Source organism: Bos indicus, chromosome 14 (genome assembly GCF_029378745.1).
Source record: "Bos indicus isolate NIAB-ARS_2022 breed Sahiwal x Tharparkar chromosome 14, NIAB-ARS_B.indTharparkar_mat_pri_1.0, whole genome shotgun sequence".
NCBI classification, from domain to species: Eukaryota; Metazoa; Chordata; class Mammalia; order Artiodactyla; family Bovidae; genus Bos; species Bos indicus.
The window spans coordinates 67,730,159-67,745,792 of record NC_091773.1 but is presented as its reverse complement, the minus strand read 5'-3'; the positions used below and the strand labels follow the sequence as shown (position 1 = coordinate 67,745,792).

At 39.0% G+C, this 15,634-nt stretch overlaps 1 protein-coding gene across 6 annotated transcripts in view; it reads left to right on the top strand.

Annotated features, from left to right (window-relative positions):
* The window catches only part of CPQ (carboxypeptidase Q), a 560,676-nt gene that overhangs the window by 123,604 nt on the left and 421,438 nt on the right, over positions 1-15,634 (top strand). For all 6 annotated transcript variants that reach the window (XM_019974049.2, XM_070802866.1, XM_070802863.1 and 3 more), the window contains exon 2: positions 8,595-9,060. In XM_019974049.2, coding sequence (XP_019829608.2) covers positions 8,595-9,060 — 466 coding nt within the window. The remainder of the gene's footprint in view (positions 1-8,594; positions 9,061-15,634) is intronic.

The following is a 15,634-nucleotide window of genomic DNA, read 5'->3' as shown; positions in this document are numbered from 1 at the left end:
TTTTCTTTAACATCATATTTTTGAAATTCCAAACTCTACTCTAGATTTTTAATTTTTGCTTTTATGTATTTGTTACCAATTTTGTACCTTTAAGAACCCAATCTTCAGGACCCATTTTTCACTAGGGAGCGAGATTACTGGCTTGACTGCTCTCTCTCCCTTTGGACTCTCCTTTTTCTCCACCAGGTTGCCTGTGTCTCCTCCCTAACCCCTCTCTACTCCACCCAACTCTGTGAGTTTATGTGTGTTCCAGATGGTGGAGAACACTTAGGGAACTGATTACTGGCTGGATCTGTCTCCCTCCTTTTCATTCCCCCCTTTTATCCCTCTGGCCACCTCTGTCTCCTTCCTCCTCCTTCTCTTCTCTGTATAACTCCGTGAACATCTCTGAGTGGTCCAGTTGTGGAGTGCACATAAGGAAGTGACTACTGGCTACCCCACTCTCTCCACTATTGATTCCACCTCATCTCATTTGGGTCACCTCTAACTCCCTCCTCCCTCTTCTCTTCTCCATGTAACGCTGTGAACCTCTCTGAGTGACCCTCACAGTAGAGAAATTTTTCATCTTTAACGTAGATGTTTCATCAATGGTGCTGTATAGAAGGAGAAGTTTGGAAACTACTGTAAAAATAAGACCGATAACTAGAAGCAGGAGCCTTAAGTCCAAACCCTGACTCCAGGGAACTCCTGACCGCAAGGAACATTAATTGACAGGAGCTCATCAAACGCCTCCATACCGACACTGAAACCAAGCACCACACAAGGGCCAACAAGTTCCAGGGCAAGACATACCAAGCAAATTCTCCAGCAACAAAGGAGCACAGCCCTGAGCCTCAAGATACAAGCTGCCCAAAGTCACCCCAAAACCACAGACATCTCATAACTCATTACTGGACATTTCATTGCACTCCAGAGAGAAGAAATACAGCTCCACCCACCAGAACACCGACACAAGCTTCCCTAACCAGGAAACCTTGACAAGCCACCTGTACAAACCCACACACAGCGAGGAAGAGCCACAATAAAGAGAACTCCACAAACTGCCAGAATATAGAAAGGACACCCCAAAATCAGCAATTTAAACAAGATGAAGAGACAGAGGAATACCCAGCAGATAAAGGAACAGGATAAATGCCCACCAAACCAAACAAAAGAGGAAGAGATAGGGAATCTACCTGATAAAGAATTCCGAATAATGATATTGAAATTGATCCAAAATCTTGAAATTAAAATGGAATCACAGATAAATAGCCTGGAGACAAGGATTGAGAAGATGCAAGAAAGGTTTAACAAGGACCTAGAAGAAATAAAAAAGAGTCAATATATAATGAATAATGCAATAAATGAAATTAAAAACACTCTGGAGGCAACAAATAGTAGAATAACAGAGGCAGAAGATAGGATTAGTGAATTAGAAGATAGAATGGTAGAAATAAATGAATCAGAGAGGATAAAAGAAAAATGAATTAAAAGAAATGAGGACAATCTCAGAGACCTCCAGGACAATATTAAATGCTACAACATTCGAATCATAGGGGTTCCAAAAGAAGAAGACAAAAAGAAAGACCATGAGAGAATACTTGAGGAGATAATAGTTGAAAACTTCCCTAAAATGGGGAAGGAAATAATCACCCAAGTCCAAGAAACCCAGAGAGTCCCAAACAGGATAAACCCAAGGCGAAACACCCCAAGACACATATTAATCAAATTAACAAAGATCAAACACAAAGAACAAATATTAAAAGCAGCAAGGGAAAAACAACAAATAACACACAAGGGAATTCCCATAAGGATAACAGCTGATCTTTCAATAGAAACTCTTCAAGCCAGGAGGGAATGGCAAGACATACTTAAAATGATGAAAGAAAATAACCTACAGCCCAGATTATTGTACCCAGCAAGGATCTCATTCAAGTATGAAGGAGAAATCAAAAGCTTTTCAGACAAGCAAAAGCTGAGAGAATTCTGCACCACCAAACCAGCTCTCCAACAAATACTAAAGGATATTCTCTAGACAGGAAACACAAAAACAGTGTATAAGTTCGAACCCAAAACAATAAAGTAAATGTCAACGGGATCATACTTATCAGTAATTACCTTAAACGTAAATGGGTTGAATACCCCAACCAAAAGACAAAGACTGGCTGAATGGATACAAAAACAAGACCCCTACATATGTTGTCTACAAGAGACCCACCTCAAAACAGGGGACACATACAGACTGAAAGTGAAGGGCTGGAAAAAGATTTTCCATGCAAATAGGGACCCAAAGAAAGCAGGAGTAGCAATACTCATATCAGATAAAATAGACTTTAAAACAAAGGCTGTGAAAAGAGACAAAGAAGGTCACTACATAATGATCAAAGGATCAATCCAAGAAGAAGATATAACAATTATAAATATATATGCACCCAACACGGGAGCACCGCAGTATGTAAGACAAATGCTAACAAGTATGAAAGGAGAAATTAACAATAACACAGTAATAGTGGGAGACTTTAATACCCCACTCACACCTATGGATAGATCAACTAAACAGAAAATTAACAAGGAAACACAAACTTTAAATGATACAATAGACCAGTTAGACCTAATTGATATCTATAGGACATTTCATCCCAAAACAATGAATTTCACCTTTTTCTCAAGTGCACACAGAACTTTCTCCAGGATAGATCACATCCTGGGCCATAAAGCTAGCCTTGGTAAATTCAAAAAAATAGAAATCATTCCAAGCATCTTTTCTGACCACAATGCAGTAAGATTAGATCTCAATTACAGGAGAAAAACAATTAAAAATTCCAACATATGGAGGCTGAACAACACGCTGCTGAATAACCAACAAATCACAGAAGAAATCAAAAAAGAAATCAAAATTTGCATAGAAACGAATGAAAATGAAAACACAACAACCCAAAACCTGTGGGACACGGTAAAAGCAGTCCTAAGGGGAAAGTTCATAGCAATACAGGCACACCTCAAGAAACAAGAAAAGAGTCAAATAAATAACCTAACTCTACATCTAAAGCAACTAGAAAAGGAAGAAATGAAGAACCCCAGGGTTAGTAGAAGGAAAGAAATCTTAAAAATTAGAGCAGAAATAAATGCAAAAGAAACAAAAGAGACCATAGCAAAAATCAACAAAACCAAAAGCTGGTTCTTTGAAAGGATAAATAAAATTGACAAACCATTAGCCAGATTCATCAAGAAACAAAGGGAGAAAAATCAAATCAATAAAATTAGAAATGAAAATGGAGAGATCACAACAGACAACACAGAAATACAAAGGATCATAAGAGACTACTATCAACAATTATATGCCAATAAAATGGACAACGTGGAAGAAATGGACAAATTCTTAGAAAAGTACAACTTTCCAAAACTGGACCAGGAAGAAATAGAAAATCTTAACAGACCCATCACAAGCACGGAAATTGAAACTGTAATCAAAAATCTTCCAGCAAACAAAAGCCCCGGTCCAGACGGCTTCACAGCTGAATTCTACCAAAAATTTAGAGAAGAGCTAACACCTATCCTGCTCAAACTCTTCCAGAAAATTTCAGAGGAAGGTAAACTTCCAAACTCATTCTATGAGGCCACCATCACCCTAATACCAAAATCTGACAAAGATCCCCCCAAAAAAGAAAACTACAGGCCAATATCACTGATGAACATAGATGCAAAAATCCTTAACAAAATTCTAGCAATCAGAATCCAACAACACATCAAAAAGATCATACACCATGACCAAGTGGGCTTTATCCCAGGGATGCAAGGATTCTTCAATATCCGCAAATCAATCAATGTAATACACCACATTAACAAATTGAAAAATAAAAACCATATGATTATCTCAATAGATGCAGAGAAAGCCTTTGACAAAATTCAACACCCATTTATGATAAAAACTCTCCAGAAAGCAGGAATAGAAGGAACATACCTCAACATAATAAAAGCTATATATGACAAACCCACAGCAAACATTATCCTCAATGGTGAAAAATTGAAAACATTTCCTCTAAAGTCAGGAACAAGACAAGGGTGCCCACTTTCACCATTACTATTCAACATAGTTTTGGAAGTTTTGGCCACAGCAATCAGAGCAGAAAAAGAAATAAAAGGAATCCAAATTGGAAAAGAAGAAGTAAAACTCTCACTATTTGCAGATGACATGATCCTCTACATAGAAAACCCTAAAGACTCCACCAGAAAATTACTAGAACTAATCAATGACTATAGTAAAGTTGCAGGATATAAAATCAACACACAGAAATCCCTTGCATTCCTATACACTAATAATGAGAAAACAGAGAAATTAAGGAAACAATTCCATTCACCATTGCAACGGAAAGAATAAAATACTTAGGAATATATCTACCTAAAGAAACTAAAGACCTATATATAGAAAACTATAAAACACTGGTGAAAGAAATCAAAGAGGACACTAATAGATGGAGAAATATACCATGTTCGTGGATTGGAAGAATCAATATAGTGAAAATGAGTATACTACCCGAAGCAATTTATAGATTCAATGCAATCCCTATCAAGCTACCAACAGTATTCTTCACAGAGCTAGAACAAATAATTTCACAATTTGTATGGAAATACAAAAAACCTTGAATAGCCAAAGCGATCTTGAGAAAGAAGAATGGAACTGGAGGAATCAACCTACCTGACTTCAGGCTCTACTACAAAGCCACAGTTATCAAGACAGTATGGTACTGGCACAAAGACAGAAATATAGATCAATGGAACAAACTAGAAAGCCCAGAGATAAATCCACGCACATATGGACACCTTATCTTTGACAAAGGAGGCAAGAATATACAATGGATTAAAGACAATCTCTTTAACAAGTGGTGCTGGGAAAACTGGTCAACCACTTGTAAAAGAATGAAACTAGAACACTTTCTAACACCATACACAAAAATAAACTCAAAATGGATTAAAGATCTAAACATAAGACCAGAAACTATAAAACTCCTAGAGGAGAACATAGGCAAAACACTCTCTGACATACATCACAGCAGGATCCTCTATGACCCACCTCCCAGAATATCGGAAATAAAAGCAAAAATAAACAAATGGGACCTAATTGATCTTAAAAGCTTCTGCACATCAAAGGAAACTATCAGCAAGGTGAAAAGACAGCCTTCAGAATGGGAGAAAATAATAGCAAATGAAGCAACTGACAAACAACTAATCTCAAAAATATACAAGCAACTCCTCCAGCTCAACTCCAGAAAAATAAATGACCCAATCAAAAAATGGGCCAAAGAACTAAATAGACATTTCTCCAAAGAAGACATACAGATGGCTAACAAACACATGAAAAGATGCTCAACATCACTCATTATCAGAGAAATGCAAATCAAGACCACTATGAGGTACCATTTCACACCAGTCAGAATGGCTGCGATCCAAAAGTCTACAAATAATAAATGTTGGAGAGGGTGTGGAGAAAAGGGAACCCTCTTACACTGTTGGTGGGAATGCAAACTAGTACAGCCACTATGGAGAACAGTGTGGAGATTCCTTAAAAAACTGGAAATAGAACTGCCTTATGATCCAGCAATCCCACTGCTGGGCATACACACTGAGGAAACCAGAAGGGAAAGAGACACGTGTACCCCAATGTTCATCGCAGCACTGTTTATAATAGCCAGAACATGGAAGCAACCCAGATGTCCATCAGCAGATGAATGGATAAGAAAGCAGTGGTACATATACACAATGGAGTATTACTCAGCCATTAAAAAGAATTCATTTGAATCAGTTCTAATGAGGTGGATGAAACTGGAGCCTATTATACAGAGTGAAGTAAGCCAGAAGGAAAAACACCAATACAGTATACTAACGCATATATATGGAATTTAGAAAGATGATAACAATAACCCTGTGTATGAGACAGCAAAAGAGACACTGATGTATGGAACAGTCTTATGGACTCTGTGGGAGAGGGAGAGGGTGGGAAGATTTGGGAGAATCGCATTGAAACATGTAAAATATCATGTATGAAACGAGATGCCACTCCAGGTTTGATACACAATACTTGATGCATGGGGCTAGTGCACTGGGATGACCCAGAGGGATGGTATGGGGAGGGAGGAGGGAGGAGGGTACAGGATGGGGAGCATATGTATACCTGTGATGGATTCATTTTGATATTTGGCAAAACTAATACAATTATGTAAAGTTTAAAAATAAAATTAAAAAAAAAAAAAGAGAGAAGGAAGGTCCTTGCAATAAAAGGGAATAAACGTAAGTAGAGTCCCAGAGTTATGAAAGGACCTGGGTATTTGAAGAACAGGGTCCACTTCAGTGTAGGTAGAATATTGCTAATTATAAATATAAATGTTATATAAGGTAAAAATTTCTAATAGCCATATTAAAAAGTAAAAAGAAATAGGTGAGATTAGTAATAATATATTTAATCCAGTATATCTGAAATATTTATGTTGTTTGCTCATACTTAAGTATGAAGTAGTTGATTTTAAAGATCAAATCAGGTATATGTTTTACATGTACAAAACATCTCAGTTTGGACTAGCCACACTTTAGGTGCTCAATTTCTCAAAGCTTAGGGGTGTACATGTGTCGGTGCATGTGAGAGAGAGAGAGGGAGAGAGAAGAAATGAGAATGAGAGTGAAACGTGTGCACTCTAGAGGGGCAGGTGGAGAGATGAGCTTGAGGTGGTTGTTGGAACCATATTTTGAGAGGCCTTGTATGCTGTCTGTCTGAATTTGGAATTTATTCTTATAGTAGTTTATGACTATGCTTCTCAAAATATCTGTCATGAAGGACCAGATTCTTAAATTTAGAATTTGTTTCAGACTGATACTTTTGCAAAATATAATAGTGAATTAGAAAAATAAAATGAGTTATACAAAGGAAAGTACGATTTTTTAGTTACTAGATTTGACAAATACACCGTTGTTCTGTCAATTGTCTATAAAGGTGTCTGGGCTAGTGCTATTCAGTGGAACTTCCTATGATGATAGAATGTTCTTGCTGTGCTGCCCAATGCAACATCCACTAGTCACATGTGGGTACTGAGCATTTGAAATGCAGCTAGTGTGACTGAGAAGCTGATTATTTAATTTAATTTAAATTGTAATCACCTCATTAGACTATTAGCTACTGTGTTGCACAGCACTAAGTGTGTTTACTCTATTTTCGGTTGCGCTCGGTCTTTGTTGCCGCTCTCTGACTTTCTCTAGCGGTGCCCAGGCTTCTCACTGGGGTGGCTTCTCTTGTTGAGGAGCACAGGGTTGAGGGTGCTTGGGCCTTAGTAGTTTCAGCATGTGGGCTCAGTACTTGCAGCTGGCGGCTCCAGAGCACGGGCTTAGTAGTTGTGGAGTAGTCGTGGTTCATGGGCTTAGTTCCCCTGCAGCACATGGGATGTGCCCCGACCAGGGATAGAACCCGTGCCCCCTGCATTTCAAGGTGGATCCTTCATCACTGGACCACCAGGGAAGCCCTGAATATGTTTATTCTTAATCTTTGTATTTATATTTTGTGGAAAAACAGCTGTGGACTGGCATTGGTCCACAAACCATACTTTGAGTAGCACTGTTTACATCATGGTCTCTAGAGCTAGAAAGTCTTTGTGTGTCTTTGGAAAGTTACTTAATCTCTCACTATCTCAGAATCCTCAATTCTAATATGAAGGTAATAATAAGAAACTGTCTTATAGAGTTGTGAGGATTAAAGGATGTGGAGGGGATAGGGTTAGGGAGAGGATCAAGAAAAGGTAACATGTGAAAGGGCCTCAAAGGATGAGTTCCAATAGGCCTTTCAGGCAGAGGGAACTCTGAAATGGATTTGGGTCATATTCTGTTTAGAAGAAGGGCTTTCCAGGTGGCATTAGTGGTAAAGAATCTGCCTGCCAATGCAGGAGATGCAAGAGATGTGGGTTCGATCCCTGGGTCAGAAAGATCCCCCGGAGAAGCCAATGGCAACCCACTCCAATCCCATAGACAGAGGAGCCTTGGGGGGCTACAGTCCATGGGGTTGCAAAGAGCTGGACACAACTGAGCACTACTACTGTTCAGAAAAAGGGGTAGCAGATAACACTGCCCTAGCCCTATCACTGGGCTTCCCTGGTGGCTCAGTCGGTAAAGAATTTGCCTGCGATGCAGGAGACCTGGGTTGGGAAGATCCCCTGGAGGAGGGCGTGGCAACCAACTCCAGTATTCTTGCCTGGAGAATCCCATGGACAGAGGAGCCTGCCAAGCTGCAGTTCATGGGGTCACAAAGAGTCGGACATGATTAAGCACAGCACAGCACATTCCTATCACTGTTACCACTATTTCTTCCTCTCTTTCCTAGTTATCTTCCTATTATCATCTTTTGGCAGATTTTAAACTGATTTCTAGGTAATATGTGATTTGTGGTTTTAATAAATGCTAAGCTATCAATAAGGACAACTGCTGTCTCTTTCCTTCATTCCTGGGAGTTATGAATTTGATGGAAACTGGGTACCAGTTGATAAGGGTACCAGTTTTTCCTATTTGAAAAGCAGTCCCTGGGTTATGGGCAGGTAGTTGTGAGATTCTTTTCTCCTAACACACATTTCTTCCTTACACAGATGATTTTAGGAAGAAAACTGACTGGAAAAACAATGAAGTTCCTTCTCTTCATGTTTGTCGGTGTTGTTCACCTTTTACCCCTGGCCTCTGGGAAAGCTATATATGGGAATGGCCCCTCTCAGAGGACTTTTCAAGAAATCAAAGAAGAAATAGCCCACTATGGAGATGTTGCTAAATCAATCATCAACCTTACTGTTTATGGTAAAGCCCAGAACAGATCCTATGAGCGGCTGGCACTTCTGGTTGATACTGTTGGGCCCAGACTAAGTGGCTCCAAGAACCTAGAAAGAGCCATCGAGATCATGCAGCAAAACCTGAAGGGAGATGGCTTGGAGAACGTCCACCTGGAGCCTGTCAAAATACCCCACTGGGAGAGGGGAGAGGAATCTGCTGTGATGCTGGAGCCGAGGATTCACAAGATGGCTATTTTGGGTCTTGGCAGCAGCATTGGAACGCCCCCAGAAGGTATGGTTTGCTTTTTCAAGTCAATTTGCTGTGTTCATTATAAAACTAATGCCATGTGACATAACTGATTATAGTGTGCATGGTTCACATTATAATTGGGTGATAAAAAGAAAGAATCATTTTCCATTTCATTGGCTTCATGAGTGCTTTACTCATACTCTTTTTTCTCCCCTTCCCTTTTCTCCCTCTCTTTTCTGAAAGTGTCACTTTTTAAAATGAAGCATCTACTATTGGTCCATGATACTTATGAACTGAATCACTTAATAATTTCTATCTAGTATAACATTAGTATCATTTTGTAGAGAATGCAATATATATAAATAGGTCACAAAGTTATGATTTCTTTCAAGTGGCCTCAATGAACAGAACTTCTTAAAATTAATGAAATAGGGGACAGAGTCTTGCACATTGAATTGATTTCAAGTAGTTATTTTAACAGAACCCAAGGCCTCTAATGTAAAGAGTTGTCTAGGATGGAGTTCTGTCTTTACTCAGCAGCACTCTGGCTCAGCTTCATCAGACAATATAAATGCTTAGATCAGGAATGTATAAGCAGCCAACAGTGAGCCACTGATCAGTAATGGATTGTTCATGGACTATGCATATATTCATGGACAGTTTTCCTATGGCAAAGTAACTATAGTAGAGTTGGTGCACCAACCCTCCACACAGTTAAAAATCTGCATAGAACTTATAGTCATCCCTCCATATATGCTTTGGTTCTTCTGTATCCATGAGTTTCTGCATCTGCATATTCAACCAACTACAGATCATGTAGTACTGTTGTATTTACTATTGAAAAAAAAATCTATGTGTAAGTGGACCTGTGCAGTTAAAACCTGTGTTGTTCAAGGGTTAACTGTAGTTGATAAAAAAAAAAAAAGTTGAGCTTTTCTAAAAACTTTTGACCTTCTCTAATGCCAAGAGAAACATCCAGTAGAGAAGCAGATGGTCAGCTTTTAAAAAGCATCTTCATGGTAACGATAACCCTGTATGCAAGACAGCAAAAGAGACACAGATGTATAGAACAGTCTTTTGGACTCTGTGGGAGAGGGCGAGGTGGGATGATTTCGGAGAATGGCATTGAAACATGTATAATATCATATGTGAAACAAATTGCCAGTCCAGGTATGCATGATACAGGATGCTCAGGGCTGGTGTACTGGGATGACCCAGAGGGATGGTACGGGGAGGGAGGAGGGAGGGGGGGGTCAGGATGGGGAACATGTGTACACCCGTGGCAGATTCATGTTGATATATGGCAAAACCAATACAATATTGTAAAGTAATTAGCCTCCAATTAAAATAAATAAAATAAATTAAAAAAAAAAAAGCATCTTCATTGAGGTATCAGGACTTCCCTGGTGGTTCAGTGGTTAAGACCCCCCATTTCTACTGCAGAGAGCACAGGTTTGATCCCTGGATGGGAAGTTAAGGTTCTGCATGCCACTGGGCACAGCCAAAAAAAAAAAATCTTTATTGAGATATAATTCCCATATCATAATGACTCACCCATTTACACTTTAGTGGTTTTTAATGTATTCACAGAACTAGCACAATCTTAACTGAAGAACATTTCATCACCCCGTGAAGAAACTTTATACTCATCAGCAGTCATGCTTCATCCCTTTCCTACCTAAGCCCCAGGCAACCACTAATTTATTTCCTGTCTTTATGGATTTGCCTTTTTTGGATAATTCACATGAATGAAGTAATACACTAGTATTTTCTTTTGTGACTGAATTTTTTCACATAGCATGTATTTTAGGTTCATCCACGTTGTAGCATGTTCAATACTTAATTCATTTTTATTATTGAAAAATTTTCCATTTTATAGATATACTGTATTTTATTTATCCATAGATCAACTGATGAACATTTTTTCCCACCTTTCAGCTATTAAGAATAATGCTATAAACATTCATGTGTAAGTTTTTTGTATGTACTTTATTTCTCTTGAGTATATACCAAAGAGTGAAATTGCTTGTGTATGTGATAACTCTTTGTTTAACTTTCAGAGGAATTGCCAAGCTGTTTTCCAAATTGACCACACCATTTTACATTTTCACTCATGTGTTCTAATTTTTATACATATGTGTCAGAACTTGTTTTCTGCCTTTTTGGTTACAGCTGTTCTAGTGGGTATGAAGTGATGTTCATTGTGGTTTCCGTTTGCACTTCTCTAATGGCTAATGATTTTGGGCACCTTTCCATGTTCTTGTTTGCCATTTGTGCATCTTTTTCAGAGAAATATTTATTTGAAACCTTTGTCCAGTTTTTTTAAGTTGTTTATTTATTATTGACTGTACTGGGTTTTGTACTGTGTGTGGGCTTTCTTTAGTTTCAGCGAGTGGGAGCTACTCTCTGGTTGCAGAGCATCGGCATCTCGTTGCAGTGGCTTCTCTTATTACACAGCATGGGCTCTAGGCACGTGGGCTCAGTAGTTGTGGCCACGGGCTTAGTTGCTGTTTGGCGTGTGGAATCTTCCTGGACCAGGGATTGAACCTGTGTCCCCTGCATTGGCAGGTGTATTCTCAACCCCTGGGCCACCAGGGGAATCACTTTGCCCAGTTTTTAATTGTGCTAGTTGAATTTTTATTATTGAATTGCATAAGCTCTTCATGTATTCTGGATGCAAGTCTCTTATCAGTGTGATTTACTAATGTTCTTTCTCATTCTATGGATTGTTTTTGTGTGTTTTTTTTTTTTAAACTTTCTTGATGGTAGTATTTCCTGCAGAAATGTCTTTAATTCTGAATTAGCACAGTTCCTCTAATTGTTTTCTGTTGATTGTACTTTTACTGTTATATTTAAGAAACCATTGCCGAAACCAGGTCACAAAGATTTATTCCTGTTTTATTCTTATTTTTATTTATTCTTCTAAGAGTTCTATAACTTTTGCTTTTACATTTAGGTTTGTGAGTTAATTTTAGATGTGAGGTAGGAATCCAACTTTGTTCTTTTGCTGTGGTTATTCATTTGTCTTAGCATTACCTGTTGAAAAGACTACTTTTTCCCCATTGAATTGGATACATTTCATTTATTGATTTTCAGATGTTAAACCAACCTTACATTCCTGGGATAAATCCCACTTGGTGATGGTGTAGGAGGCCTGGTGTGCCGCAGTCCATGGGGTCTCAAAGAGTCGGACGTGACTGAGCGACTAAACAACAGTTCATTACCCTGCTGTGTCCAAAGTCTGTTCTCTAGGTCTGTGTCTCTATTCCTGCCCTGAAAATTCATTGGATCCTTTTTTTAGTTTATTTATTTTTAATTGAAGGATAATTCCAGCACGAGCTGGAATCAAGATTGCCAGGAGAAACATCAATGACCTCAGATATGCAGATGACACCACCCTTATGGCAGAAGCCTCTTGATGAAAGTGAAAGAGGAGAGTGAAAAAGTTGGCTTAAAGCTCAACATTCAGAAAATGAAGATCATGGCATCTGGCCCCATCACTTCATGGGAAATAGATGGGAAAACAGTGGAAACAGTGTCAGACTTTATTTTTTTAGGCTCCAAAATCACTGCAGATGGTGATTGCAGCCATGAAATTAAAAGACGCTTACTCCTTGGAAGGAAAGTTATGACCAACCTAGACAGCATATTCAAAAGCAGAGACATTACTTTGCCAACAAAGGTCCATCTAGTCAAGGCTATGGTTTTTCCAGTGGTCATGTATGGATGTGAGAGTTGGACTGTGAAGAAGGCTGAGCGCCAAAGAATTGATGCTTTTGAACTGTGGTGTTGGAGAAGACTCTTGAGAGTCCCTTGGACTGCAAGGAGATCCAACCAGTCCATTCTAAAGGAGATTAGTCCTGGATGTTCTTTGGAAGGACTGATGCTAAAGCTGAAACTCCAATACTTTGGCCACCTGATGCTAAGAGTTGACTCATTGGAAAAGACTCTGATGCTGGGAGGGACTGGAGGCAGGAGGAGAAGGGGACGACAGAGGATGAGATGGCTGGATGGCATCACTGACTCGATGGACGTGAGTCTGAGTGAACTCCAGGAGTTGGTGATGGACAGGGAGGCCTGGCGTGCTGCGATTCATGGGGTCGCAAAAAGTCGGACCCGACTGAGTGACTGATCTGATCTGATCTGATAGTCCATTAAGTGGGTAGTATCAGTATGTCTAAAAAATGTGCATGCCTTAATTAAAAAATAATGCTGTTGGAAATGGCACCAGTGGACTTGCTCAACACAGGATTGCCATAAGCCTTCAGTTTGTTAAAAAGAAAAATGCAGTATATGAGAAGGACAGTAAAATGAGCTATGCTTCTACGTGACAAGTCATTTTGCTCTTACTGATTTCAAGATTTTTATCTTTGTTTCCAGTTTTCAGTGTTTTGATTTTGATGTATCTAGGTGGGAAACTCTTTCCTTTTATCTTGATTAGAGGTTGTGGAACTTCATTTATAGATTAATATTTTCCATCAATTTGGGTAATTTTCAACTTTTTTTTCCTATACATATATTTTCTACCCTCTCTTTGCTCTTTTCTCCTTCTGGTACTTCAGTTATGAGTATGTTGGTGCACTTAATGATGTCCCACACTTCTCTGAGGCTCTGCCTATTTTCTTCCTCTCTTTCCCCCCTCTCTCCTTTCTTCAGATTGCATAATCTGTATCAATCTATCATTAAATTCATTAGTTCTTTCTTCTGATAGCTTAAATATACTACTGAGTCCCTCTACTGAATTTTTCTTTTCAGTTATTTTACTTTTTTCTCCTCTTTTTTAAAAAATTTATTTATTTTAATTAGAGACTAATTACTTTACAATATTGTACTGGTTTTGCCATTCAACTCCACAATTAACTTTTGGCCTTTTTTCTCATTTTCGTCTTTTGATTGGTATTCTCCATTTGATGAAACATTGTCGTCATACCTTCTTTTAATTCTTTAGTTCCTTGAGCATGTTTATAATAGCTGCTTCGAAGTCTATGTCCGTGACAACTAACCCCCTCCAGGCAGTTTCTCTTGCCTGCTTTTTTGTGTGTGTATTGGTCACACTTGCCTACTTCTTTTCATGTCCCATTTATTTTTGTTGTTGTTTAAAACTGATTTTAAATAATGTATTTTAGCAATTCTGAATACTGATTCTTGCTCCTTCTCCACTGCCCACTGGAGGTTGATGTTGTTTTTATTGTTTTGTCCTTCATTTGCTTAATGAGTTAGTTTTACTAACTTTGTGAAGTCTCTTTCTCCCGAAGTGTACAGATTCAGATGTCCCTATTCACACTGCTTTTATTTCCCTTTAGTCTGGCTCTCTAGGTGTCATCCTGAGGTCTGTACAAGCCACTTACTGGTCAAAGGTTGTGCTTAGGTCCCCTTAGCCAGTTATATTTTTACCCCTTATTGTTGGATATTTATGTTGTTTAAGGGCTGTTATTAAAACTAATGAATTATGTTTTTGCCCCGGGTTCAGTCAGGGCCTAGTAGCTTGAACATCTCTTCTCCAATCAGTCTTGAGAGGTCACAGCCTTGGACATGCACATAGCGTTCCAGCTTGTGAGGATGCATATGATTTTAATATTAAGCCCAGTTTAATAGTATTTTCCACTGTGTCAGAATAGCTTATTTTACAGCCAGTATTTGGTTAGAGGTTGCACTTAAGCCTCTTGTGCCAGTAGGGCCTCTGCCCTTTGTTGAGGGATCTGTGTGCAGCTTGGAAAATGTTTTCAATCTGACCCATGTCCAGTTTCAATTGTTTCTAAGTAGGAACATGTGCATATAGCCTTCCCAAACCCAGGGTTTGTTGTGATCCAGGGAGGGCTTTTCTTGGTTGTTATTTCTCCTTCTGTTTTTTGTTGTTGTTGTTGTTGTTGCTGTTTTTTCTGATTGTTCTTCCATTTAGCTTATTGCTAGCAGTATCATGAAACTCCCAGTATCATGAAGTATCAGTATCTCCCAAGCTCTCCATCATTTGCAACAACATCCTCAGGTATGGAATTCTCTGTTTTCTGTTCCAAATAAAATCACCACCCTGGTTAAGAACCTTGTTCCTGGTTAAGAAGTTCATCCACCTGGCTTACCTCTTCCCTGGGAGTTCCCAGGAGCTCAGCACAGTGATAGTGGCCTGCTTCCCTAGAGTGACATCCCTGGCAGGTGCTAGAAGGGAAGAGTGGTAGCTACTGGTCTTTTCAGCTTGCCTGTCCCACCGTGGGACCTCTGCCTATGAACTAGCTAAGATGTTCAGGTCAGGTTCCAGTCCTCTCATGGCTATACTTGGTGTAGTGTTTCTATCAGACAAGTAGAGGCTGGGTAGAGAAATGGTTGAAGTGACCATAATAGAGTTTCTATAACATGGAACTGGGGATGGGAGAAGGAATCAGATCATTGCCAAAAGCTACAGACTCATAATTCTAACTTAGATTTATTAATAGAGTGTTTTCTTGAATGAGTGTTGCTCTACTTGCTATATGCCCTTAGGACAATGTTGAGAGACTTTAAGTGATTTTTTAAAAATATTTTTTCCCAGTTAAATGTTTCATAGGGAAGAAGATCTGCCAAGTTTCTCACTCCAGCATTCTGGATATACCACTGGGATGGCTAGTTGTGATCTCTCTGAGGC